Below are 27,842 nucleotides of genomic sequence, written 5' to 3'. Positions count from 1 at the left end.
CGCATCCCATGTGTTGCGTAACTTGCGCTGTACACCTCAGACCGATTGTATACGTACTTTCGGATGATCCAAAGGCAGTGACTCGTATAAATCTCGGGAAATGCAAGTAAGTATATGGAATGCTGAATACACCAGTTACTTGCAACATACTGCAGGCATGTATCATCGACAAGGGCGGGCTGACACGCATTGCAGAACTAGCGTCGCAGAGTCCACAGGTCGGAGACGGTGCTATCTGTAACTAAGAGAACGCATGGGAATATCACAGCATGCCGCTTGACGAACAGCAGTACGCGAGGCCGAAGCTCAAGGAGTATTATAACAAGTGGAAAGGAACACCTGGGAACACGGCCACACACGGCCACTCGGCTACGATATTCAAACTACGATGCGTCTGCCACCATCGCCACAGTCAAGTCCGGCTTGCGAGCGATCCCGGACTCGGAGCCGGCGACACATGGCGACCATCTGTCGGCCTATCGCTAGAAACGGCCGGCGACGAGAAGCGGCAGACATTTTACAAACAAAACATAAAACAAGTTTACGTCACGTCCGGCAAGTTATTCCTCCTCACTTCTTTCAGCTGGCGCATGCGCAGAAGCGACGGAGCATTCCAATAAAGATGGTCTGGTTAGGCTAGGCGGCACAAGCTGCCGCCCACACAGGGTAGCAAAAAGTAATACTATTAGATAAACTAAGAGGGAAAAAAAAGAAAACCTTTTCAGAAAATAATTATGAAAATGAGTGACAGCCTTCATTGGTCGCTTCGTCTATCTATCTATCTACCTACCTTAATTGTGACGCATCATGATCATCATCGTCCGATATTCGTGCGTATGCGCAGCGCGCTGCATAGCGCGCGTTCGCTCGTTCGTCCGCGGCAAGCCGTGTTTTGATCGTTGTACAAAATTAGTATCTTTGACCTACTGGTTGCTTGAAAGCTAGGTGCCGTGTTACGAAACGGCCTCAACATGAATCCACCTGGAAGCCATGGTTTTACATTCGGGACGCCGCAGGCACAGACATCTCCATTTACGTTCGCTGTTAGGTAAATACTTGCATGATTCTTTCATAACACGTGCAGCGTATGTTTCGGCCTCATATTTTTGTGTTCACATATGCTGTTTGGGGCTCCTGTTTTCTATAGTGCTTATTTCAATGTAATAATCTTCTGGTGCTAGATGCGTGAAAAACGCTTGTTTCAGAGTGACATGTCTGCGAGAAATCCCGACAATGTTGGCTCATATTTGCGTTTTAGCACAATCGTACGATAAATACGCTAGCTACAGCGACTGCAACCGCACGGCAAGTAAGGCCACACAACGGTAGCAACATCAACGATTTACCTTATAAGCCCTCATGGCTGTCCGGATGTACTTAAACGCTCATTGCTGATGTCAGAAAAACGAAAGCAGATGGAGGAGCAAGGAAAGCTGGTTAACCTACCAATAGAGTTCCAAGGTTAGCTACCCCGCTCTGTGGAAAGGGAATATGTAAAGAGGAAAATTAGGGGGTAAACTAATCATAGAGGATGGCAATTTAAGACTTTAATACGGCAAAATTGGAACCTGTCGCCCAAACATGATGCTCTGATCAGGTGAAACTGTGTCTGGCAAACCTTCGGGGTTGACAGTTGATATGGTCACCATCCGAGCATTTTACTTGCAGTCATTGGCAGGGATCAAGGCAAAATAGTGCATAGCACAGTGTTTGCTCTTGGCATTAAGCTTAGGGCAGTCACAAAGCAGATGCCCTGTTGTCTCATTGCTGTCGCAGGCAGTGCTTTCAGTGAGATGACTATTGGTAGAACGCGAGGGCGCTGAGCTGTCCTTCAGTGTGTTTTAGAAAGCAACGCACACAGGAAAATACCTGAACTTTAATTCAAACCACCCCATTGCTCACAAAAGAGCAGTTGTTTCGTTGTTGGTAATGTGTGCGAAGTGAATCTGCAAAGAAGCAAACGAGCTGCAGGCCGAACTACAAACCATGTGTCGAGAGCTGCTGGCTAATGGATACCTGCAGCACTTTGTGAAAAAAATCAAGATGCAGATCCTGCAATGGAAGGCTACCATTCGCAAGGTTTTCTCAACTGCTGGTATATTCCATATGTATATAGTGTAAGTGAAACTTTGGCCCGTTTTTTTTTTTTCTTTTTTTGCTGAGTATGACTTGCGCATCGAGCACATGCCTTCCAGCAAGCTTTGCAACGTGCTTGTGATTGTCAAGGACCCACTTCCTAATATCCACTTTCCCGGTGTCGGCTATCGTATTCCTCCTTGCACTGATTGCAACAAGTTTACATCGATGAGGTAAGATCAGAGAGCATCAACGCGGTGTCCTAAACAAAAATATGGCTTTGAAAGCTATCGCCAAGCATGTGCACAAGCACCAGCATGTCATTGGCTGTAACAATTCAGCTATTTTATCCAAAGGACACAACTTGATGACACGCCTTTACTCAAATCGTCATTCATTTAGACGATGGCCGATACTATGAATCTAAACAAAGGAACGATGCCATCTATCTGCATGCAATCACTGCGCCTTAAGTTTTGTACTTAAATTCTTCGGCTTGTCCTGTCTCACATAATTGTGAACAAGGGACCCGTATGGGTTCTGAAGCATCATTTTTCTGTTGACTTGGTCAGTGACATTTTACTGTTCTTTCTTAATGCCTGACCAGACGAACTTTTGTTGCACCTTGAACTACATCTTCATGTTGAGTTAGGCTGGACAGGAGATGCAGTTGTAGTTCAAGGTCCACAAAATAGAGGCACCAGTTTAACACTGCTCAAGTCCCGTGAAGTAAGCATTGGCTCCTGCGTTATCGTGCAGATACTATCAGCCACATCAACCTATTAGACAATAGTAGTTGCATAAAGGCCTTTGTAGGGGCAGATCAGGCAGCTTTGCTTCCATGGTGGTTTCCTACGACACTACAGAATGTGGGGAAAGTTTTGGGGCTTCCAATATGAGTTATTCATGCAAACTATGGTGAAGAGTAGCTTGTAGGTCTTCGAGGGTTAGAGAAAAGAAACAAAGTTCATTGCTTATAGTAACATGGAAAGTGACATGTTTCTGACCCATCAAAGAAAGCTGAGATTATTTGGTAAAGTAAAATAAAAAAGTTAGAATAAAAATTACCAGGTTAGTGGTAAGCCAATTGCACATAAAAGAATGAAGTTTGTGGAAATTCATGGTTGTATAGGCAAGAAGAGTTTAAAGAAACTCTACTAGCTGATGAGATTTGTAATCTTCTAGCTTTTTAAGTTACATTATTTGCCCTATTGAGCAAAATTTAGTGGACACTTTCTTGCACTACCTGACAAATCACCTCATTTTGAATGGTGTTTTAACCTTTTATAACACTGTAACCGGCATGGCCCTTGCTTTCTTGCTTCTGGCCAGTTGGTTCAAGACATGATAGTAAACCATCATGAGTTGCTATTGGACTTGTAATTGAAGTATTCAGTTTTGTTATGAGGGCGTAGAGGTAGAGCATCTGCTTTCTGTATGGGTAGTACAGAGATTGTATCTCTTCGCTGCCTGAGGTATTTGCTGGTATTCAAGTGGGAAGTGCCTATGCTGCTATTTTCCCATTCATCAACACCAGTAATTGAAGAAGGAGCGATACTGTCTCTTATGCATTCCTCGATTTGAGTGACTGTTAGCATTCTTATATTGATTTTCTCTTTTTATAAATGCAGTCCCCAGGCAACAACTACGACAGGTGCTCAGCCTGGGTTCGGAGCCCAAGCTGCTACTCCTGGTAAGTGATTTTCACTTTTTATATCTTTCTTTTTTTGTCCTTCTTTGCATATTTTCCTCTTCACATCTTAAACATGCGCATTTACTTTCGTTCAGGTTCCCAGCCATTTTCGTTTGGCACTCAGACGGCTACTGTGGCTCCCACAGGTAATAAATACTTTATATGATGCAATCTTTGTGCAAGTTTTCCTTTCAGTGGGCACCGCACCCCAAACTGCCTCAGCTTTATATTTTTCATGTATAAAGCGTCCCAATAGAACGTAATCATGAATTTCTGTTGCTTTGTTTCGTAAAAAATTAGAGCAGGACATTGACATTTCAAGGGTATGTTTTGTAATTGGAGAGGAGGGAAGGAAGGAGGAGCAAAGTACTAACACTACCGATGTGCTGATATGTTAGTATAATGTGCAGGAGCGTCTGTTTCTTGCAAAGGCATAAGACTGTCTGTAAATAGACCACATAAACTGGAGGATTTTTGGGAGAATGTCCAACTCACAGCCAGTGTCTGCTTAGGATTCGACTGCCACCTTCATTCCATTAGGTTCAGTCGTGTTCTAGGACCTAGGCAAGCAGTTGTAAACAAAGCTTCTTCAATCCTCTATTTTTTTATCCTTGGAGGCAGATGATATTGCTGTCTCACTTTTCTTGGACAGCTTTTGCTCTTTTAGAGTGGCTATTTGTAGATCTACTGTCTTCATGTGGGATACCCGGACCTGTGTGTCTTTTTGTTGAAACTCAGTGGAAGCAAAAGCGCTGTAGCAAAGCTTTATTTGCATTGTCTTGACATGGCAAACTTCTGTCCATTGAAATGAAAGCCAGAGTCACTAAGAAGCATAGCTCGGCAAATTCACAAGTGCTCACTCAGGCTCACTCACAAAAATTTGGTCAACCTACAGGCTCACTCTCATTCAGACTCACAAGGCCCGGACTCACCCACGCTCATGAACGCAAACTCATTCTGGCTGGCAGGTGGCTCAGGCTCACTCACAGTCGTGAGCTCAAACTCACACACGTTGGCGCCTCCCTCGGGATCACTCAGACTCTTGACTCATCTGGGCTTACTCGCTCATTTCAACTCAGAGTCATCTGATTCTGGCAAACTCACCTGGGCTCTCTCATTTGAGCTCTACACTCAACCAGGTTCACTCATTTCAACTCATGGCTCATCCCAACTCACTCATTTTTACTCACAACTGATTGGCTCACTCATATAAAATAACAAATGCGAGAGTATCTCGTGCCTATTTCCGAGTCACCCGGGATTTTAATGACGAAAAGAGTGCTTACATATTGGGCAGCAGAGAGGGACAAAGCACAGCGCATGTGTTTGGTACTTTTGTGCAGTTCTGTCTGTAAGCTCTGTTCTCCTTTCCAACATGAACCAACCAGTCCAAATCTACCCTCTTCTTGTCCTCAGGATATTGATTGTTCATCCGCTGACCAAAGATTCATTTGATTTCATGGATCTCACTATAGGTCGGACTCGCCACAACTGGGATTGTGATCTGAGACCAGGCTCACATACACATATACTCAGATCTGAATGTGCACATAGACTCAGATTTGAATGTGAGCCTGAATTTACTCGCAACTCGCATCTTGATCCAAACATGAGTCCGGACTCACCTGTGACTCAGATCATGATCTGAATGTGAGTCCGGACTCACACACAAATCAGGTCATGATCTGAATGTTAGCTTTGGCGAGCCCGATTGAGTCCGCCGACCTATGTCAAGAAGGCAGTAGCATTAAAATAAGCTCACACTAGTACTGGTACAGTGTTTGCTACAATGGAGGTAACCTTACTTTTGAACATATAGCCCTGATGCTCAAGACACTTCATTTTTGATTGCGTGTTTTATCCTTTGTAATGATGCATAATACATTACTGTAGTTGAATCGCCTCATGATATTCGCCTACGGCCGCTGAATAATAATTGAATTTCTTTTCTCACCGAATTCGGTTTCAACAGCCAAGCGAGGGCTGTGACGTCAGAGTCAAGTCTAGGTCACGTGAGGGATGAATAAAACAGTGATGTAATCGTTCCTGTGTCGTTTTAATTCCCGAGAACACTAAAGCCAGCCTGCTTCAAGGATAGGAAATACAAAAGGATTAATTCGCGAGAACACTAAAGCCAGCCTGCTTCAAGGACAGGAATTACAAAAGGGGAAGGGTCGGCGATTATATCGCTGTTTTTTTATGCCACACATGACCTAGACATGATTATGACGTCTCAGCCATCTCTTGGCTGTTGAAACTGAAACCAAAACTGGTGAGAAAATAAAATTCATATAAAAATTGAATTTACAGAAGTGTCTTATGCATCATTGACAAAACGAAAAATTCCGACAAAATTTGGTGTCTATAGTCCTTTAACACTTTCTCGTCATCGTCAGCTGGCTAACAATAACTTTGCATGACGACTTTGGAGCCTTTCATGTTGCTGCGTAATTTGCCATGTAACCAGACAACTGAAGTCTTCAATGTTATTTCTTGCTCCATGCGCCATTTTTTGAATGCGTTCTGAAGAGAAAAGCCGAAAACAAGGATGACCAGCTCGAAAACATAGCAAGTCTCGTGACTTCGCCTTTTCTGCAGTTGGTTTTATTGACAATCCGAGCAGGCGAAAGTCTGAACATGCTGCCTTTACTGTCAAAATTCGTTTATGACAGCGACGACAACAGAGACCAACCTGGAAAGTCGGTATCCAGGTGCCAGTTAGTTTTGTTTACATCGTTGGCATCGTTTTGTGTGTTCAGTAATTCTGTACCAAGAATACTACTCAACTTAGAACTTCCATTTTTTTGTTCATAGATAGTGGTCAGTAAGAGGCCGAACATTTTGTATTTTCCAGAAAAATTTTAACATTTTTAAATTTTACAAGTTTTGTTCAATTGTTTTCATAAAATCTTGTTTATGGCAAATAAAGTTTTACGTTGCCGCAGGTGCTATTCAGACTTATATGCCTGTATTTTAGTTTAGCTTCTATTTCAGGTGTTACATTAAATATTAAGTCTAATAGCTTTCACACAAGAAAAGACAACTGGAACCTACACAGACGGCCATCTACCCCACTGTAGGGAAAGAGTTAGGCCAGTTAACATTCGGGAAATTGTATTTACTACTACAACTATAGCAGTTTCCTGAACTATAACAAGTACCATTGCTAACAATTCTGCAGTAAGGAAATAGTACTTACTGCTGATATTATAACCTATGGCTGTGTCTCCGTGGCCGAGGTGCTTGGCTGCTGACCTCGTGGATTTTGGTTCAATCCCAGCCATGGTGACAGCCATCATTTTGGTAACGTTGAAACAAAGAGAGGCACCTGTCGGCTCTGCGATAACGGTGCACATTAATGGTCTCCTCCACAATGCCATTCTTCATAGTCTGTGTCGTTTTAGAACATGAAACTGCACTTACCATACTACTATAATATTTGCCTCACATTTGTTTTCCTATGGTAAATAGCTATTATAGACTATAGAACCAGCGCTTCCCCTATTTTTCATTTTCTATCACATGGTGCTAGTCGGATGGTACAGACATAGAGCAGGTGCGAAAGTTAACCGATAAGAGAGAGTATTAAAAGAGGATAGGGAGAGGGCTTTGGACGGTTAGATTGTGGCCGAGTCTGACAGGCATTGAAAATAGAAGAAGCGCTGATAGAACTTTTGTCCTAAACTATGGACTGCTTCTGATGCTGCATTTATCTTAAGTTTAAGTGCCTGTTGGTTTGAATCTCCTGGGTTTTTCAGAAAACATTCTAAATTGTTATTTGGGTTGAGCAGTTAGTGAATGCATACCCCGTTGTTATTATTTTGACTATTTGAAAATTTAGTTATCTTGTAAACTCGGCTGAGAGATTGAACTCCTCTTAGCAACTGAGGCTTTTGTATGTCATTTAAAGACAGCAGGCGTTGTCCTATTATGCACGTCAAATTGAAATTTGTGATTTTTTTCCTGTGCATTAGAATAAGATGCTGGCACAGAGCTACCGTCATGCTTATTTTAGCCACTGTGGTGTGTGTATATGTAAGTGCGTGGGCAAAACGAAAGGAAGCATGTTTTTTGAGACGGCTTTCAATTTTTTCTCATTCAAGGGGTAGCCCAGCCTTTCTCCTTTGGTGCAGCCGCCCAGCCTGGTGAGCTCATTTCTTTGCTTTGTGAGCTCTTTGTTTCATTTCTAGCTTTACTTTTCAACTTGGGACATTATTCTCTTTCTGCAGCTGCTACACAGGCACAGCCGTTCTCTTTTGGTTCCACAGCGCAGGCACCTGCAACGACAACAGGTGGGTGAACCTTTAAAGTTACAAGTATTTCCAATCATCATGCTTCTTCATTGTAGCCTACTTAAGATTCTCACTGTAGACTTCATGGCAAGTGAAACTACTCTGACAGGCAGTAGTTATCATTAGTTGCATCGAAAATAGAATGACTTTGCCTTTCTTAGTACAGCCACCAGTGTACATTCTGGATGCCAAAAGTTCAGACACCTTAGTTATCCAGACGGGTTAGTGTTTGTTTTTTGGGACCGTTTGATCCCTTGGGCATTTTACGGGATAGCTATACAGCTCGTTTAGCCGAAAAGCCTCCCCTGCTGTAGACATTGGCGAGAATCTGATTGCTCAAGTATCATGACATTATGGTCACGTGATGCTCATGCAGGAATTTCCAACATCTCACATTCAGATGAAGCTAATGAATTGGGGGAGGGTTCAAGTGAAGCCAGAATTGATGAGGAGGTTTCTCTGATTAAGGCATTTCAGAAAATAGGTGAGAGAGATATTTTAATGATAGCAGGAAGAATTGAGGAGGAAAATAGGAATAGAAGTAAAAAAATTGTAGGCATTCAACTATCCTTGAACCATGTTTTACAAGCGTTAGCCATCGGCCGCAGCTGCAGTTGCTGCTGGTTCTTCTTGGCCCGCTTCCCTACCTGGTAAGCTTCTCAGCAGTGGGCTAGTCTGGCTTCTCGTTGTTCGATGGCCTCCGCAGCCTATCTGTCATGTCTGCGGTTGCTGTCTTTAGCGAGATGGCCTATATGTATGGCATATTTACCTAGGTTGAATGAAGGAGCAGCACAGGTAGAGCTTCGTTAAGACGACTATGCTCATTGCACAACACGAGAGTGTTTTGCGGTTGGAACTTCATTAATACGATGGTGTTTACTGCACAGCTTGAGGGTGTGTCGCAGTTTTAGGCGAGGCATGATCAGCTGCGGTGACAGCGTAGTGCTCTTGTACCCGGGCATGAAGATAACGATGTTAGCTGCACAGCGCAAGAGTAAACAACATGCGGCGCACGAGTGCATGGCACCATTTGTATAACGCATGACGTAACAGGTCCAGGAATGACGCGAAACTCGCAAGGGAATGCAGTGGAGATAACGCTCTAAAAATAAAATGAATTCAATGTCATTGAGGCTTGAACCCAGGCCCTATGCATGCCAGGTGGATACGCATAGGCCACGAAGGGTTGTTGGTACCAGGTGTATTAAAAGTGGCTCTAGCGAACGTGTGGTGGCACTTGCAGCTTACTAAAGTGTGTTTGGAATATCTACTGATGGTAAAGTAATAATAATTTCCAAATTTAAACATTTAAACAAAAATTTTCAAACAATTTGTGAAATGAAAATGGATTGTTAGAGGTGCTATCACGTCTACTTTTAAGGCGAAGGTGAAGGGTACTGCTAATTTTTTTTTTCTTTGCCTTAGGTCCGAAAAGTCAGTCAGCAACTATGGACTGGGTGCATTTGAGGGTTGTTGAGAAATGCCAGTTAGCTGTCTTAGATTTGTTTCTCTGTTTCACATAGTTTCGTCATTTTTTATTTAATCCTTTCTGCCTTGCGTATGAACATATAGTCACAGACCATGCGAAGGTAGAGTGCAAGACAAGGTCAAAAGGAAAAAGAAAATGAGACACGAGTGCTTCTTTCTTTCTTTCAGCCTCGTCATTTGTGCTATCTCATTCTATTCTTCCAGCTTTCCTCCTTAATGCAACTTATACCTTGTGCCTTTTGCTAACTTCCACCTTGTGGTTGCAACAAGATGCCTTCAAATTTTTTGGAACTTTTCTCAGGGAAAGGTCCTCATTCTTTATAGTAGCAGCCGCCAAAAACCATGCATAAGCGTCATGGAGAAATGCCATGTTTTGGCCTGTAAGATTGTTCAGCAGCAGCTCTATCACTTAGCAGACTCCAAATAAATTGTTTACAGTTTTCATGATCAGACTATAGCACAAACAGAATTTGCCAACTGAGTTTTTTTAAATAAACCTCATTTACATTTGTATCTCATGAACCAGCCATTTAACTCCCATATTGCTACCTTTTTTTTATGTTTATAGCATTTTCTTCCTCAAGCACAGCTGTAAACACTGCCATTGTGTGTTAAAGGGATACTGAGGGCAGATTGACGTTGGTCTCTGCCATCAGATTTCTGCATTATAATGCCAAATAAGCCACCTTATTAAAAAGGCAGCTTTTATAAGCTGGAAAAGATACACTATGAAATACAGATGTTGCGTCTACTGAGTGTTTCCTCCAGCCAATAGATGGTGTGATGGCATTAGGGCTGATTTTTGTTGTAGTATTCACATTATTCTGCTCACCTAAACTGCCATTTGTGGACCTCCATACGATGATCATGGATCATGAATTTTGAAATGCATCTTTTGCGTCTGGAAAAACATCAGTGTAGTGACAAGGAGCCAAAGAGTTATTTTATTGCGAAAGCAATACTACGTCAGGTGTAACCGCTCGTCACTGTATGCCGTGTCCGTGTCCATGGTCCCCGAGCCGGTGCTGCGCCTAACAACAACGAGAAGAAGAAGAACAGCAACGCTCGGTCACCTGCAGCTAATGCTTTCGCTCCATATTCGGTGCAGCAGCGTTGAACCCTTCTAGTTTTTTTTTAATAAAAGTACTTTTGACTGCACAGGAATACTGTGCAATTATGTACAAAAGAGGAAAGACCATGTAACATGTTACGGTAACTGTTTTTTGTTTGTTTGTTTGCGTGTGTGTGTGTACTTAGTGTGTGTAAAAGGTGCACCTCACGGAAGTGCTCTGGCGAGCAGACAAGCATATTAGGCTTAAACAGCCTATGCATATCTCGAACATACACTTGCATTGTCGAAAGGCACTTGCTTACAGTTTTCCCAATTCATGATACTTCCATTTTTGTGTGTGACTGTGCACGTCGCTGAAAAAAACCAAGGGAATGGGATTCATAAAAATCAGCCACAAAATAATCTTTTAAAATAAATGCGAAAAAAAAGTCGATTTAAAATAATTAGAACTAAAAAGCAGTACGAGCAAACCCCCATGAAGCTCATCACTGGTCCACTGATCCTTGGAGATGTGTTGTGAACGTATAAAAGTAAAAAAAATAATGTAAATTTGAATCACGGAAATCTCACAGAGCAGCTAGTACATTGTTAACCAAAAGTAGTATGTTACAAGGAGGGTAAGGTACATTTTTATATTCTATTTCTGCTAGCATGCATGTGTTATTGCTTTCAAAGTTTTTAGTGTTCGGGCCAAATGAATAAATTTTCGTGAGTTTGCAGGGCACTGTAACAGAAACCATCTGATGAAAGAGGCTACAGGAATGAGGTTTTATTATTCAGATGGCAAGGAAGAAGGCTAATATAGTGATTTCCACTCATTATATTGTTTACTGCTTTCCTCGTACAGCTTTTTCCCGGCCATTTTCTTTTGGAATGCAGCCAGCCGCCACCACAGCTCCAGTGGGTAGGTCTCGTCTTTCTATTTTTCTCTCTTTTCCAATTTCTGAGTGCAATTGTAGCAGTAATTCAGCTTATCTTCGTGCCTTAGGAGTGCCTAATTAGCTCATAGACCTGTTATATTGCACAGTGCCACATCTCAATTATACACTGACATTTGCTGACAGTATGGAACTTGGAGGGTTGCTGGAGTGAATACTGCTCTGTTTTGCAGGTGTTGCCCAGCCTTTCAACTTAACGGCAGCTCCAGCTACACAGCAGACAGGTGAAGTGTTGGCTTTGTCAATGAACGTGTGACATTTGTTGGGAAGTCCCTGTCTTCATGGCCACATGTGCTGTTATCTGAATTGTCGAGAATTCTCCCATTTTCACCGCCAGAAACTTAAAAATGCTGCTAAAGTGTGCTAGTTTTCTGGTTTCATCTGTATATGGTGTTGTTTATGAAAGATGGGTAGCGTGCAAGAAGTAATTACATACACCGGCTACAGTGAAGTCATTACAGTTACTAGCATGTTGTTTAAATGAAACATTCAGTCATATTTTGATTTCATTGTCAGCTCCATCGTCAAAATGGCAGGTGGTCGGATTGCTCGCAGTTAACATTTTCTTTTTAATCATTGCTTTTTCCGAAAGCTGTGGCCAGAAGTTACGCAAAGAGACTATACTTGCCGGAGGTGAGCTAAGGCCAATATAAAAGGAGCCTCTACGACTATGTACTTGATTAGCAGAAGGCCACACTCATGTTAAGTGATGCCGAAAAGAAAAATTACGAGCATTATTTTACCACAGGAATCAAAATGCAGGCTCAAGTTAATGTACTGCCTAAAAGACCATGCTGGCTCCTAGCTGATTCTCGTTTACATATGGGAGTGCCTTGGAGAAGAAAATGCTGAACAGTTGCTGCTCTCTATCAAAATGTTTGCGTATTGGTGGGATGGATAGCCGGATTTGTTTCTTGCTCGTGCCAAACTGTTTGCAGGAGGCTTTACATTTGGTGGTGGTGCTCAGTCGGCAACCCCAGCGGCTACATCTGCCCCAACCGCATTTGGCGGGTTCGGAGCTCCTGCAGTAACAACTGCTGCACCCACCTTTGGTGGCTTTGGTGCCACGGCACCGGCATCCACCGCATTCAGTGGCTTTGGGTCGGTAACTACCAGCATGGCTGCACCAGCGGCCACAGCCACTACCACTGTCGGCTTTGGTGGATTTGGAATGGCGCCATCCTCTGGTCCCACGCCTTCGTCTGGCTTTAGTGGGTTTGGAGCGCCTGCAGCCACGACCGCCAGCGGGCAAGCCGGCTTTGCTGGTTTTGGAGCCCCTACACCTGCAACAACCGCGGCGCAGACACCGTTTGGTGCCGGTTTCGGCTCGGTGAACACTGCTGCGACCTCCGCACCTGCGGCCACCTTTGGTGGCTTTGGGGGATCGGCACAGGCCACTTCGACAGGCAGTGCGCCGGTCTTTGGGGGCTTTGGAGCTCCGGCTCCTGCTGCCGCAACGAGTGCTGCAAACACATTTGGGGGCTTTGGGACCACGCCTGCAGTCCAGACATCGGCTGCTCCCACACCTTTGCCTGGCTTTGGAATCCCTGCTACTGGCACAGCACCTGCTGCTAGCACAGCACCAACTGGTGGCACAGCACTCGCTGCTGCCAGTGCTCCTACTGCTGGCACCGTTGCAGCGCCTTTGCAGTTCAGCGGGTTTGGTGCAACAACCCAGACGGCGACTGCAGCTCCGGCAGCAACTAGTGCCCCAGCATTCACTTTTGGTGTGACTACGCCAGCGTCGACTGCTGCCCCAACATTTGGAGCAACACCATCAACCAATGTGCCGTTCGGAGGGCTCGCAGCAGCTTCCACGGTGCCTGCAGCAACCACTTCAGCACCTGTGGGTGCAACTGGTAAGGCTCCTCTTATTTGCAAGCGTTTCAGAAAATAAGTACGCATGAACACTGAGATTTTATTAGCACCATGTGGCAGCCATAGTGAGGGTTGCATGCAACAGTGTAGTTGTACTGGAGAAGAACTGCAAATGGGATAACTTTTGGCAGCTGTGTTTTATATATGAGCCCATTGAGATAGTTCAGTAAAGGCTTGGTAGGATTATAAAGGAAAGAAAGGCTATTGTTAATTATCGAAAAGAGCAGGAGAAAGTCGCCTCTTGCAAGTCTGCATCGCATTGTAGTTTGGTGCATCATTGCGCTGTGACCCATAGAAGTGCAGTGCGTTACCAGAATTTTCTTTAGTATTTTGTCATACTTCATAGTGTTTAGTGTTAGAAATGGGATACTAGCTTAACTATACTGCCCATTACCATTCGACGAGAAGGCAGTAGCAAAGCAACACTGAAAACAGGCCGCTCTGTCGCCGAGTCCCGTCGCGTCATGCGAGGTGCACTAGCGGCAATGACAGGCTATGGCGTCATCACCACGCCATGCATCACCAAGAAATGTCACCTCATGCTTCTGCTGCTTCATAGTGAACTAAGCTTGATATCTGCTTTGTAAGTTGGGTAAGCGTGGGCAGGTGTATATGCCAACTTATATACTTGAGTCAGCTTTCCTTTTTGTCCCCACCGAGGTTTAAAGTTGGGGAATGATGACATTTATATGTTGCTATGTATGATTTACTTGTTCAGTAGAAGGAAGCCAACGGCCACTGACACATGAAAGCATGGGGGATATTTTTTTTTTTGTGCTTGTGTTGATGAATGTGAAGTAATAATTAATCATCGAGATAAATTGATTAGAAAGTAGAAGAAAAAAAATTACATGTCGCTGGTGGGATCTGAGCCCATGACGTCCGAATTTTGCATTCGGTGTTCTACCACTGAGCTAAGGCAACAACTGTTCAATATTCTACTTTCCTGTGTATTTATGTTGCATGTAACCAATCCTTCAGAGTGATAGTGCAACCCACCTCCATGGCGGTAGACCTAGAACATCCTCTGATACTGCAAGTGTTGCATGTAATATCTAACAGGGAGGTGGGGGGGAGCTGTGTGATTACCCTCTTTTGCTACCTGTGACATAAAGGCCACCAGATTTGACGACCTCATTAAGCTAGTCAAGCAAATGCAGAGAAACTGAGTGGCTTCTTTACGAGATACATAAAAAGGGAGCCATCAGCCATTGACACAAAGGGAAGTATAGGGATTTTTTTTTGTGTTGATGAATGTAAAGTACATTATATAATCATGGGGGCAATTGATCAAACAGTCGCATGTTGCCGGTGATATCCGAACCCATGACCTTCAAATTTCGCCTCTGGTCCTCTTGTGTTTTTTTTTTTTTGTTATATTTTCTAATCAGTTATGTCCACAATGAATTTATTACTTCACATTATCAACACCAAAAAAATGTCCTGTGTGCTCTCCTCTGTGTTAGAGGCTACTTGGATCCCCTCTTATATCTCATAATGAGGCCTCTCATTTTTCCTGCATTTTTTTCCTAATTTTTGTAGTGTCAGTTACTTTGATTCAGAAGAGCATGTTTAAATTTAAGTGACATGACAGAGTGCCTTCTTTTCCTGAAAAATGGAGCTCTAATCAGCTAAGGAAAGGTCAGAAAATAATATGCAGGTATCATAACCACTGGTAGCTTCTGCAAGCATACTACAGAGACCAACTTTTCCTTTTTTTGAAAGGCTCATAAGTCTACGCTAGACTGCCACTTACCAAATCCAATTTTCATGGAAACAAATGCGTTTTCTGTTGCAGCCAGTAAGAGCCATGCAAGTGATTTTTACTGAGAGCTAAATTTGAATGGAATTGACCTCAATGTCCCCTTAGGCTTATTTAAATGGCGAGCTACAGCAATTGCCAAACGGCAGCACACTGAAGGGCACATTCTAAATGCTGTGCATTCCATGCATTCCGTGCATTCAGGGTCTGCACCAACAGCCCCAGGGCTTGGTCCATCCTTGATGCCCACGAGCACAGCAGCAACAACGGCTGCAACCTCAACGCCTTCGTTGACGTCAATCTTTGGCAGCACCGCTACCTCCACACAAGCAGCCACAACAGCAACAACTAGCGGAACATTGCCCACAGTGGCAAGTTTCGGTGCAACAACTACTACTGCGGCTCCTGCAGTTACTTCCGGCACAACGAGTGCTCCAACTACAACTGCAGCAACCCTCTTTGGAGCAACACCTTTTGCTACAGCTACACCCGGGTTGGCAGCCCTTGGCCAGACGAGCACATCGTCCACGGGGCTCTCTTCAGGTATGTTGCATTGTCACATTGTCGGTATGCAGTCGATGCTGGATATATTGAACTCGACAGGGATCATGAAATATTGCGACATATTGATATATTGAATTGATAATAGACAGATAAGCTTATATGTAACCCAGAGGTGTGAACATGATGCACCATGCTAGCTGCATGCTGACAGTACGCCGCTTGCCGTGTCTTGCTAGGGCTAGCTTACTTCGCATCGGAAGCATAGTGGATGGAGTTTTGGTAGAAGCCATTACCAGTAGTAAGAAGTTAATTTTGCCACTGGTACGCTGTAAACAGAATAAAAGTTAGGGACATTTAAGCTCTGCCTTTAAGGGTATGACGTGACAGAGTTAATTGCTCCCATCTGGTCATTGTTCGCATACATGCACTTTGGTACCTGCTTAATTTCTAATCCCTTAATTTGTGCCTCTGTCTTTTCATACTCATAATCATACAGTCGTAAGCTGCCACATTATGTGAAAGACCACCCAAAATAGGTGTAAATCTCTGCTTTAACGGAGCCATACAAACTTGCTTGGGTGTCCTAAGAGTGACATGTCTCACTTGGGATCCAAGGGTCTTAGTTGGATGTGAAAGACCACCCGAAATAGGTGTAAATCTCTGCTTTAACGGAGCCGTACAAACTTGCTTGGGTGTCCTAAGAGTGACATGTCTCACTTGGGATCCAAGGGTCTTAGTTGGTTCAAATCCTATATTACCCTCATCTTGAAGGAGCTGCCTGAGTTTCAGCTCCTGCCATCCACTCACTTCCCTTCAATATCATCTGCCTACTACCACCTGCAAGAGGAATTAATTTTTCGCTCAACACCGAGGCTGGATTTTCTGAATAACGGGCCTTTTAATGTTGTCTTAATATTCAAATTAAAATTAGGCTACAAAGCAGGCTGGGTGAAAGCCACTGCAAGCTTTCGGTCAGCCAGGCCACATGGCAATCAATGCATCGAAAGCCAACTTCTCCACATAACAGCAGTGTCATGTTGAAAATATGCATGCTAGGCCAATTGCCACCCTCAAGTACAAAGCATGCTCAGCTCACCTGGTCACCACCTCGTCACGTGGTTTTACAGTGCTAGTAATGCTAGCCCGTAGGTGCCCAACACTATGCAGACAATACGGCTTTATGCACAAAGGGTGACCGCAGGTGTGCCATTTGGAGATGCGCCTCTTAGAGGGGCATGGAGCACAATTTGATATATGGAATACAGTGAAAGCTCGTTGATTCGAACCCCGATAATTAAATTTGTCGGATAATTCGAACTACTCTTCTTGGTCCGCCTCCGCTACGGATAATACAAACTATGCGCCGCCGCGTCTGGGTGGCTTGGCGCACAGCACCTGGGAAAGAAAAAATACTCCGCGAAAGAGCGACATAAGTAAAGGCTGCGCTCATCCAAAATGAGGAAGACGATGAAACCAGGTAAAACCATGCGAGAGTGGATAAAGCCTAAATGGTGCCATTACCCCACCAACATTACTATAGAACAAACTCAGTTTCACAGCTCCCCATACCGCCCAGCGGAGGAGTGTGTGGCGGTCGCAAGAACTAGCGGCGCTGCAATCAACTCTTGCTCCTTGCCGGGCGCGTCGTCTGCTACACGCGGCGCGAAAGCATGGAGCGGCCAGCACACACTTAGCTTTTGCATGCTGCCGTTGCACTGTACGTGGCTGCAGTATAACATAACTACATTACGACAGCTTTGGCTTCGAAGCGACGCATTACCTTGGAGAACGCGTTTGTGTTATGCGAAATTCACTTGTTAATGCTATGAAACAAGTGTGACAGCGCCGTTGGCTTGCTCACAAACCCTGTTTCTTGCTTTACCCCCTGGTCTGTGTTTTGTAGTATGTTCTTTCAGGGCATAGATCCTGTCATGCAAACAAATTAGTCAAATTTTCAGTGTATAGGAGCACTCTAACCTTGGAAGGTAATGCAGTGGGTGTCACGTTTACTACTTCGTTGCGTAGATTGCCTCAATTACACGCAGAAATCTGCAAGCCTGGGCAGCCTGTTCATGCAGTGCATAAAGTCTGGCTACACACGTCAAACGATATAGTGAACACAGATTACGAATAAACGGCCTCCGTCGTTGCCTAATTAGAAGTGCTTTTCTTAATGTCTCACTTTCGAGGTATGGCGTGGAGCATAGCTCCGGATATTGGCACTCTCACACCCCCGTATATAGCATTGTAAAAAAAAAAAAATTTTCCTTTGTCGTCTAAAAAAACGTCAGATGTGAATAGTTATTCAGTGAGTTTACTGAAAGAGGAGTCAGTGAGAATGGGAAATGACTGAAGAAGCGCATGAGTGTATTAAAAAAACCTATATTGCGAGTAATCAAATCGCGCCCTTGATAGATAGATTCCCCTGTTCCTTTACACACACACACACGCACACACACGCGCGCACACACACGCACGCACGCGCGCGCACGCACGCACGCACACACACACACACACACACACACACACACACACACACACACACACACACACACACACACACACACACACACACACACACACACACACACACACACACACACACACACACACACACACACACACACAGAGAGAGAGAGAGAGACAGACAGACAGACAGACAGACAGAGAAAAGAAAAACATAATTTTATTGCTTGTAGGGGAAGGTAATGTAATTTCAAACTAGCACTGGACTGTAGTTTTAAAACACGTATGATATTCAAGGTATCTACAGTGCTGGAAAGGGCATTAGAAGTGAATTGCATGAACCTAAGTTATTTATTAGCACAAAAAGAAAAAAAATAAGAAAAAAATGCAATATTGTCAACAACACTAATTACCAAAACAGCGTCCGAGACTCATCCCTTCAATAAAATAAAGGGTTTATTTATTCATTATCTTTTTTCTTTTTCTTGTCAGCTGCCGCAGCTCGCTGTGTTTTCTACGCCGCATGCTCAGTTATTTTGAAGATTTTTTCATTTTTGTGACCATCTTGCTTGCTGAATTTCTCTGCAGTTCTTATGATGTCTCTTCTCTTCACATTAGCTCTGAGTTGGAAGCCCCGTGCTCAATTTCGCTTTATTGAAATGCTTCTGAAGAGCTGTAACCAACGCTCAATTCATGATATGAGAACTTTATGCGCAACATATCATTGCCGTGACAATTAACCGATCAATGACAAAAGTCTTCTCAACAAGCAAAATTCCTCGCCCTTATGACTCGTCTATTTCCTCGTCGCAAAAATACTCAGTTTCTTCGAATTGCTGGTACAGCGACGAACTCAAAATGATCCAGATCAAAATCCGTTCGTGCAGCTCAGCTGTCTGATTTGCGCTATGCACACTGATAGGCTCTTGGAATCTTGCATGTTCTTTACTGGCATTGCTGTCGAAACAATCGGGGAAGCGTGATTAGGGTGCTTTGTCTTCGGTATATAATGCCTTTTGCGTTCGAAATATGGGCCAGCAAGAAAAAAAAATAAAGGGCCTTGCTACACGAACTATCACAAGAGTACTTGAATATAGTTCCTTTTTAAATTCAGTTCAGAAATTGTTCACTTCGATGTAAGTTATCTCTTATGTGCCGAGCTTGTGCCCACATTTTAATCTCGAGGAAGTCTATCAGTGACACGAACAAATGACGGACTTCCAATTCGTTTCAATAGGCGTTGCTCTCAGTGCAAAGCATGCAGGCCAGCATGAACAGGTCTGATGTTAAAAAAAAAATGTAGCAGAAAGCTTCTCCTTGAGAGAGGACGCGATAGCGCCCTTAACGCGGTCTCTTCATTCCGCCAGTTTTAGGAATCTAGAGGCTGGTACATAGTTGGCAAAGCGTACGTCTATTTGTTTTTGATTTTAGGGTAAAGACGCATCTTCTTGGCGCACAGCCTATGTTTACAGTGAACGGCATGGAATTGGAGGCACACATGTCGGCGGCTTGAATCCTTGTCACAAATTAGACAAACTAGGAAAGAAGGTGGATGCTAAATAAGAAGCAAAAATGACAGCACGCTTAATGCTGCGCAATGAACGGCTACGTCATAATTTAATACGAAATAACTTTCACGCCACGATATCGCATAATAAAAAGAAATGAAACTGAAGAGGAGAACGTTACTAGAACGCTGTTTCTGGCGAGCCAGTCGACAATGCTGTCACACTTGTTTCACGGCATTAAATTTCTCATCACACAAACGCGTTCACTGAGGTAATGCATGTCTTCGAAGCCAAAACTGTCATAATGTAGTCATAACTGCACTGCAGCCGTGTAGAGTGCAACGGCAGCATGAAACCGAAGATTAGAACTTTGCTAGAATGCTGGTTGTGGCATTAAATTTCTCATCATACAAACGCGTTCACTGAGGTAATGCATGCCTTCGAAGCCAAAACTGTTATAATGTAGTCATAACTGCACTGCAGCCGTGTAGAGTGCAACGGCATCACGTGACAGCTACGTGTATGCCGGCCGCTCCATGCTTTGGCGCCGCATGGAGCAGACGACACGCCTGGCAAGGAGCAAGAGTCATCTGCAGCGCCGTTAGTTCAGGCGACTGCCACCGGGGACACCTCTCCGGGCGGAGCTGTGAAACTGAGTTTGTTCGAGTAACGTTGGACCCCGCCACGAAGTGTAGGAGTTGGGGGTGTTGGCGGCGGCTGCCTGCTCTCTCCTCGTAACTAAATACTTCTTAATTCGAGCCCTGTTAATTTGTAAATGCGGATAAGCACTGTCGGCATAGTCCTAGCCAATGCCCATGAAAGGTTAGGACTTCGAACGGGGGCTACGGGTTATGTGGGAAAAGCGTTTTTATTTTATTTTTATTTTATTTTTTTGTGAGAGGCATTCATTCATCCACTCATCAGTCATCAACGAAAGCACACAGGTCAGCCGCCGTGATCATGACGCTGGTTTTTAGCATCGTTCACTTCAAAAGGCACCTATCATGCCACCGGTGACGGCACCTGTCACCAGTGGCATGATAAAATGCGGTCACCGGTGGCATGATAAAGTGAGTATACTGAAAACGAGGCTTGCGCAGCCAGACAAGCGCTGGCACTCTGCCAATTTCGCTTCCCCCCCTTGCTGGAGCTAATGTCAAAAGATAAACACATTGCAATGTTATCACTGCGCAACGTCTTGACAAACTGCCAAGAAATGCATTGTGGACCCTGACAGCGCGAAACAGAGGGACGGGCTAGAGACTGACATCTTTTTCCTTTTTTTTTCTCAAATTCTTAGGCACAAATCAGGGGTAGGTGGGTTCATTATGTGAGTGGGTTCGTTACACGAGTAAATACGATAGATTTATCATAATGCAAATTGTTCTTGTCAGGTTTTTCGAGGCCATTCGATAATTCGAACACCGGATGATTCAAACTTTTTTCCCAGTTCCACGAAGTTCGAATTAACGAGCTTTTACTGTATTATGCTTTAGGAGGGTTTGAATAATGCGAAGCTTGCAATACTTCTTGCAGGACTATTTTCAGAGGTACATTCTGCCAGTTTGATATAGGCAGCAGTTAGATATATCCACTTAAAATATATGCAGAATCAACTGTATTCAGTCCATTATTCATCTTAGTTGCTTATCTGCTGTGAAACTCGTGCAGTCAAACATGGACGCATACGGTTCTTCTGTAAATAGGAAATAAGCAAAAAAAACAAACAAAGAACATTGGAAAATTGCAAATTCATTAATGCCCTTTGTGGTACAGTCGTGTCTTATTAATACAACCCCAGTTAATACACGTGACTCCAATTAGGGACAGTTTTTTCCGGGACCAAAACTTTTCATTGTATTTGCACTTCGTTAATATGGAAACTTGCTGTTCAGACATTGGACAAGGGGAAATGCGCAAAGCCTTCTGAGGCCCATGCATTTTTCTCGCATAAATAGGGACAGTCACGAGAGCAAAGTCTCCACCTCCCCACCTAGATGTGGCATTGCTTGCACTTTGAGTGTAGGCCAATTGAGGAACGCAATGAAGAAATGCAATTGAGTAAATGATGGCTCTTTTCTTTTGTTGTTTCAAATTTTAGAGTGCGAAGTTACTCGATAAGCCTATGCACCTTTCCATTTTCTGTAATGTGTGCCTACATGGTGGTTGTGAAGAAATTTTTTTCTGCAGATTTTGCTATTTAGAAGGCTAAATTCATTGGCTTTCAGCCGGCTTCATGCTGATGTCGTGTATGTGAACAGTTGTTTTAGAAGTTGACTCATCTATTCATAGTACATCGTCAAGCTGTTGCAGACCACTAGACGTGCCAGGTCGCACCACATAATTTCAACCATAATGGTGTCAGGGGTGTAATTGGCTTGTACTTTCAAAAATCGTCTAGTTTCAACTTACTGGTCAGCCCTACACACAGAAGCTAACTTTAATTGCTTGCTTTTTTTTTTTCTTCAGGATTAGTTATTATAGATGGCTCCTTTATTTACAGTTTTGTTTCGGAACCAATGTGTCCATATTAACGAGGCATGACTTTAATTTTATGGTTGCTTCTAAAGAAAAAAATGCCGGAAGAAAAGTAGTAAGCATCATGTGTTAACCATTCAGAAAATTCTATATATATAATATATATATAATATATATATATATGTAATATATATATATATATATATATATATATATATATATATATATATATATATATATATATATATATATATATATATATATATATATAGGTTCTAGTACATACTACAGTCGTGCCTCGTTAATACGACCCCCGTTAATATGGACGACTCGGAATTATGGACAGCTTTTCTGGGGACCAACCTTTTTCCATGCATTTATGTCTCGTTAATATGGAAACTTGCAGCGCAGACAATGGACAAGGAGAAAATGCACAGATACCATTAGGGTCCATGTATTTTTGTCGGGTTAATATGGACAGTCATGAATACCAAATCGTTACACTGCTTCAAAGATTTCTCTTATAGATTTTGTTGACAGGCATCACATGAACATAGGGCCAATGACTGATTGATGGCTCTTTTCGCTTGTGGTTTCATATTTTACTTTGCGAAGTTGCGCAGTCGATGCACATTACGATGAATTCACTTGAACAAAACTCTGACAGCAGCTTGCGCCTTGTGGAAAGTTGTATTCGGCAACTTTCAGCTGACCAAATGCTGATCATAGCAGGGGTTCGTGGGAGAGGAAAAGTAGAAGTCAAGTAATTTATTAATGAAACGCCATCGAGAACAATATGCAACTGAATCACAATACTTTCAATTGCATCGCATTTCAAGCATAACGGTGACTCGGATAAAGTTCTTGCAGCTCCTAGGGCCTACTTCACTGGCCTACATTATCCTCTAAGCAGACTTTATGTAGTGTTTTTTTTTTTTTTTTTTTTTTTTCGGGAAACAAAATTTGATTCATTATTACGGACGACTCGCTTAATGGACAGTTTTGTGCGGAAACCAAAGTGTCCATATTAACGAGGCACGACTACTGTTAGGAGCAGTTTTCTTGTGCTTAATATGCATTGTCTCAAAACCGTACAGTATCACGATGCCTTAACATACAAATACCTTGGTGTTAATCTTGCGGCAAACCTCAACTGGTCTTATCAAATCATAGATGTCTGTGACTGTCATATGATTTCTAAAGCGGTAGGATATTTATGTAGAAATGTCGAAATCTACAAAATATACCTTCTAACAATTGCAAATTGGCTTACCTAAACTTTGCACGACTCCAACTCGAGTTAGCGACATATGTTTGGAGCCCTCATCAACATTACTTATCTAACTCATACAATTGAAGCCATTCGGAATAGAGCTGCAAGATTGATATCTAGAAACTATGATTACAGCACAAGCAACACAAATAGAACATGACCTTAACTTTGAATCATTGGATCTTTGCCACTAAGCCTTTCTTCATTCCTTACTTTGTAGATAGGTGTAGTGCACTGCCCCGTGTCCTCTTCCACTCGGTGCATATTCATGAACATCCCGGTGGCTGCGTAATCAACTAGTCTTGCGCGCGTCATTGTTATTACTCGGGCATTAAATTAATCTGTGCAGTGCAATTCATCTTCTTAGCATTATCATTTCCAAACCTAACCGCGACACACATTGAGACAAGTTGTTCAACCACTGCTCAAAATCACACCATTTATCAAAATTCCATGTGGTTATGGATTACGGCTGATTACATTCAATTGTCATGTTGATTTTCTTTGTGCAGTTTGCCTCTTTCAGTTACATTTCTCCACTGTATTTTATAGCATATTTCTTGGGTTGCATTTGAGGGTTTGCTTTCCTGTTCCTGTGCTGTATTTTTGCATGTCAAGCTTTGACATTATAAACTGTATTTATGGATTGTTTTTGAGCTGTTATTTCATTTTACTGTGTTTGCTTTCCATTGGTGTCTAAATTTTATATTTAATTCTAGTCTGTATAATTATACTTATCCTTACCCAATGCTCTGAACTGAGGCCTGTAAGGTATTTTGAATGAATAAATAAATAGGCAAACTTGATGCAACACATAACTGAACTGTTTAGGCATTCTTATATCTTTGATAAAGTCCGGCATCCAAGGAATAGTCCAATATGGGTATGTATTTGGCTCATAGCCGTTTTTAAAATAACTGTGTTGCTTGATGAGAATTTGTGTGAATTGCAGAAGCCAGTGCCAAGCTGTCATGTGAAACACCTGCAGCTGCATTCTTATGTGCTCTTGTCTGACAAAGGTTCTTCCTTGCAAACTTTTATAACTTCATTTCTTGAAAGCAGGTGGGGTAAAGTTTATGCATAGTTTGAGCTGATTTGGTTTGAGGGCAGTCATTATCTCTGGCAGCCTAAATCCATTGATGGAGAAATGCCTGCCCCCGGGGATTAACTGTCCTTGTGTAGCTCTTATCAGAGTCACCTGTATCCAAATAACGGGAAGCCCTGCTAATCTGAACTATCCACATGATAGTAATTCAAAAGATGCCACCAGGTGGCACTTCACAATGTAGAATCACTGCGGTAAAAGTGTGTTAGACAAATCATTCATCTTCACGGTGCTGTGTACAACGGTAAGATGGAGAATGAAAGCGGCTAGAATGTTGGAGGTAGGGGCTGTGGAATCAGTAGCTTCCTTAATCTTGAGACTTATTGCGCAGCCTGGAATTTAGGGAAGAAATGGCTATACATTATCATTTTGGGCTTTGCATTCCTGAGAGAAATGTTTTGGCCTCCTTAGAAATTTCATTGATCAGGTCATAGTGCACTGATGAGGAACAAGCTTTTTCCGGCAGGGAAGTGTTGAATAGAGTCTGTAAAGACAAGGGACAATTGCTTTTGTTGCAGGGGGACTGAGTGCTACGCCTACAGTCGGCTTCACTCAGGCACCTTCGACAAGTGCTGCAACAAAGACGACACCGGCTGTTGGTCTTGGTGGCGTGGACCACACGGGGTCAAATGTACCAGGTATGCTTTTGGTTTTAAGTAATTGGGGGACATTCGGGAAGATTTTTGTCATCACTTGCAGTTTGGCTTATATCCTTGTTACACGGGCAGTTTAAAGTGCTGTGCAGTTGACCGACAATTTAGCTTCCGAACTGAGTTTGGACACAAGGCAGCCGGTCGCAGTTACACGGCACGTCTTGAGAAGCTCAATTCAAATTTCGGATCATGTGATCCTGCCATGTGTGATAATTTGTGAATAAAAAAGTATCCCCAAGGGGGAGTAGATTTGTAATGAGATTACTCCCTTATTACCTTTTTTATTATTGCTAATTTTAGATGGTTTTTCTGCACATTGTATCATTGAATTCCAATTTCTCTGCAAGTTTTCTGGTGCCTGTACACTACAACTGAACACTACGCAAAGCCATGGCAGTCCAATTGACACACGGCTGGCTTCACCTCTTAGTGGTTGTTTTTCTGGTACTGCTTTGCAGGCTTGAGCGTTTACATTCATTTGGTTTGTAAAAGTTGCAGTCTAGGGCTTATACTGGCCAAAGCAAGAACCTTTTGTGTGATTTGAGAATTCTTGGCAGTGGGAGAGGCCAGTGAATCACTTGATGCGACATGCTTATCACCACCTTGTCAGTTGGCCGGTTCGACTATGACCCTGACCTCAGTCAAACTTGACTATTGTTGTTAAGGTCTTGATTGTAGCTGGCACTGCCGTGTATCGCCACCAACTGCCATTCAATTAGTGGTGTTGCATGGTGTAATCGCTGTGCACCCTTGGTATAAGTTCTTGACGGTCGACGAGTGTTTAAAGCCAAGCTCCAGTTCCCTTGCAATGCATACACCGTAATGAGAAACCCAAGTACGTTTTGAAACTTCACGTTTTCTAGCGCTCATTTCTTGCTTAATTTTTATTCTCCAACCATACAGAACTATGTGAATCGTTTACAACTGTTATGTGGGACGAGGCGGCAACGGATGCAGAATGACAATCCAGATATGAGCAGCTTCGACTTCGCTTGCTTTGGCGCATCGAACTCAACTTTGCTCAGTGCACTTCAGATCTGGCCATGCCTGTGCTGAGGTGAACAACATGCCTGAGCCTCTGATAGCACTTCTGCAGGGGTTTTGCAAACATGTTAGATACGTGTCGTGTGGGAAAGGATCTCATGAAGCCATCAAAACCTGCAATACAACAGTTGGCTATTTTCATCCACCAGTTTGCTCACGAAGAATCATCAGCGCGTGAGGCTGATGGGTTCTGCAATGTTTGGCATAGAAGCTTGTAACATGTACCATTACGCAAGAAAGCCGGACTAGCGAGTAGAATCGCGCCGGGCGTTCCTGTCAGTCCCATCACATGCACTCTGTGAACTGATCGCGATCAGCATCTCGTGCAAAGCTTCACATACAAATGAGACCTTGACTGTCAGAAAGTAATGGAATCACTGCAATCGGTAGTAGAAGTCCTTACCTCACTTTTCCTCTCTTTAGTAAACATGTTTCTTGGAAATGGTTATCGACATGCTTTCTTTATGTGAGAAAATTAAGGAATCACATCAAGGTTAAGCTGTGTCTTTTTGATCCATCCCTATAAAAATCGCATTAGGGATAAACCCAAACACTCAGACACTCATGAAGCCATCAAAACCTGCAATACAACAGTTGGCTATTTTCATCCACCTCCACTATTTTCATCCTTCATCCACTAAAGCACTCAGCAGCCATACCAAAAGTATCCATGTTAAAAATGATCTGAGTACATTTCGCATGTCCATCACAATCTCTTTACGCATAGTTTTCTATATAGTTGGTGTAATGAACCATTTCAGCATTTATTAATGTTGCATTCATAGAACACCATCTATCATCTGTTTTTTGCTTCAGGATAATAACGTGCCGCACTATTAATGTAGTGAAATTTTATTGTACATGTGTTTTCTCGCGGGCTAGACAAAGGCTGGAGCATGCACAAAGCACACTGTGTCCTCTTATCTTTGACATAGTTTTATTTTGCAGTTTTGAAGCTGAAATTTTGTTGCTGGCACAAAATGAACCTCAGGAAAATTTTATTGCAGGTTTGAGTGTTTGAGTGAAGTGCATATATGAAAGCAGGCACCACCCAGCTGGCATATATGGATTATATTGGCAAGTACGCTACTTGCTGCTCCAGCTAGATGTAGTTTGTACAAGGATGACACAAGTATCGGCTCAGTTCTCGCTGTCTTGCCCAAAATCGGGGCTAAATGCAAAGGGCTGCGAGTGCTGAAAGGCAGAATGCTGCATTTGACTCCCAAAGGTTGGTGAAGGGTAGAGGCTAGCGTAGCCCACTGCTTCCTTTTTTTTTTCCTTTGCTTCCTTTCTCATTTCCCTACCTCCTTCCTACGAGGCTACAGCGGTGGCTGCAATGGAATGCTTCATCGTGTTGGCAATATGCTTGAGCACTCGTAAAAGGATGACAATGACAGCTGTGGAATTGCTTTTCAAGTAAGTGGGCCGTTGATGATGGTGTGGCACCTCACCTACAACTGCAGGGTTAGGCCAGAGCAAGCGAGGGCACAGCTAGCATTCAATGCATGCCTGTGCCCTCGCTCCAAAGGAAGAAAAGTGCAGGTTGAGAGCAAATTTTATTAGAAAGCTGCATTACAAACACTGCACTTACCTCTAGACCTCGTTACAACTC

The 27,842-nt window shown here is 43.1% G+C and overlaps 1 protein-coding gene across 2 annotated transcripts in view; it reads left to right on the top strand.

Annotated features, from left to right (window-relative positions):
• The first annotated feature begins 821 nt into the window (after positions 1-821).
• The window catches only part of LOC146191610 (uncharacterized), a 44,953-nt gene continuing 17,932 nt past the window's right edge, over positions 822-27,842 (top strand). For both annotated transcript variants that reach the window (XM_084602136.1, XM_084602137.1), the window contains exons 1-10: positions 822-1,048; positions 3,708-3,769; positions 3,865-3,915; positions 7,873-7,914; positions 7,999-8,061; positions 11,469-11,525; positions 11,733-11,783; positions 12,498-13,418; positions 15,404-15,742; positions 25,052-25,171. In XM_084602136.1, the coding sequence (XP_084458262.1) occupies positions 972-1,048; positions 3,708-3,769; positions 3,865-3,915; positions 7,873-7,914; positions 7,999-8,061; positions 11,469-11,525; positions 11,733-11,783; positions 12,498-13,418; positions 15,404-15,742; positions 25,052-25,171 (1,783 nt within the window). In that variant the 5' untranslated portion in view covers positions 822-971. The remainder of the gene's footprint in view (positions 1,049-3,707; positions 3,770-3,864; positions 3,916-7,872; positions 7,915-7,998; positions 8,062-11,468; positions 11,526-11,732; positions 11,784-12,497; positions 13,419-15,403; positions 15,743-25,051; positions 25,172-27,842) is intronic.

This window comes from Amblyomma maculatum, chromosome 4, assembly GCF_055883805.1.
Source record: "Amblyomma maculatum isolate TAMU_Amacu chromosome 4, ASM5588380v1, whole genome shotgun sequence".
NCBI lineage: Eukaryota > Metazoa > Arthropoda > Arachnida > Ixodida > Ixodidae > Amblyomma > Amblyomma maculatum.
The sequence above is the reverse complement of the archived record's forward strand: the minus strand, read 5'-3'. Positions and strand labels throughout refer to the sequence as shown.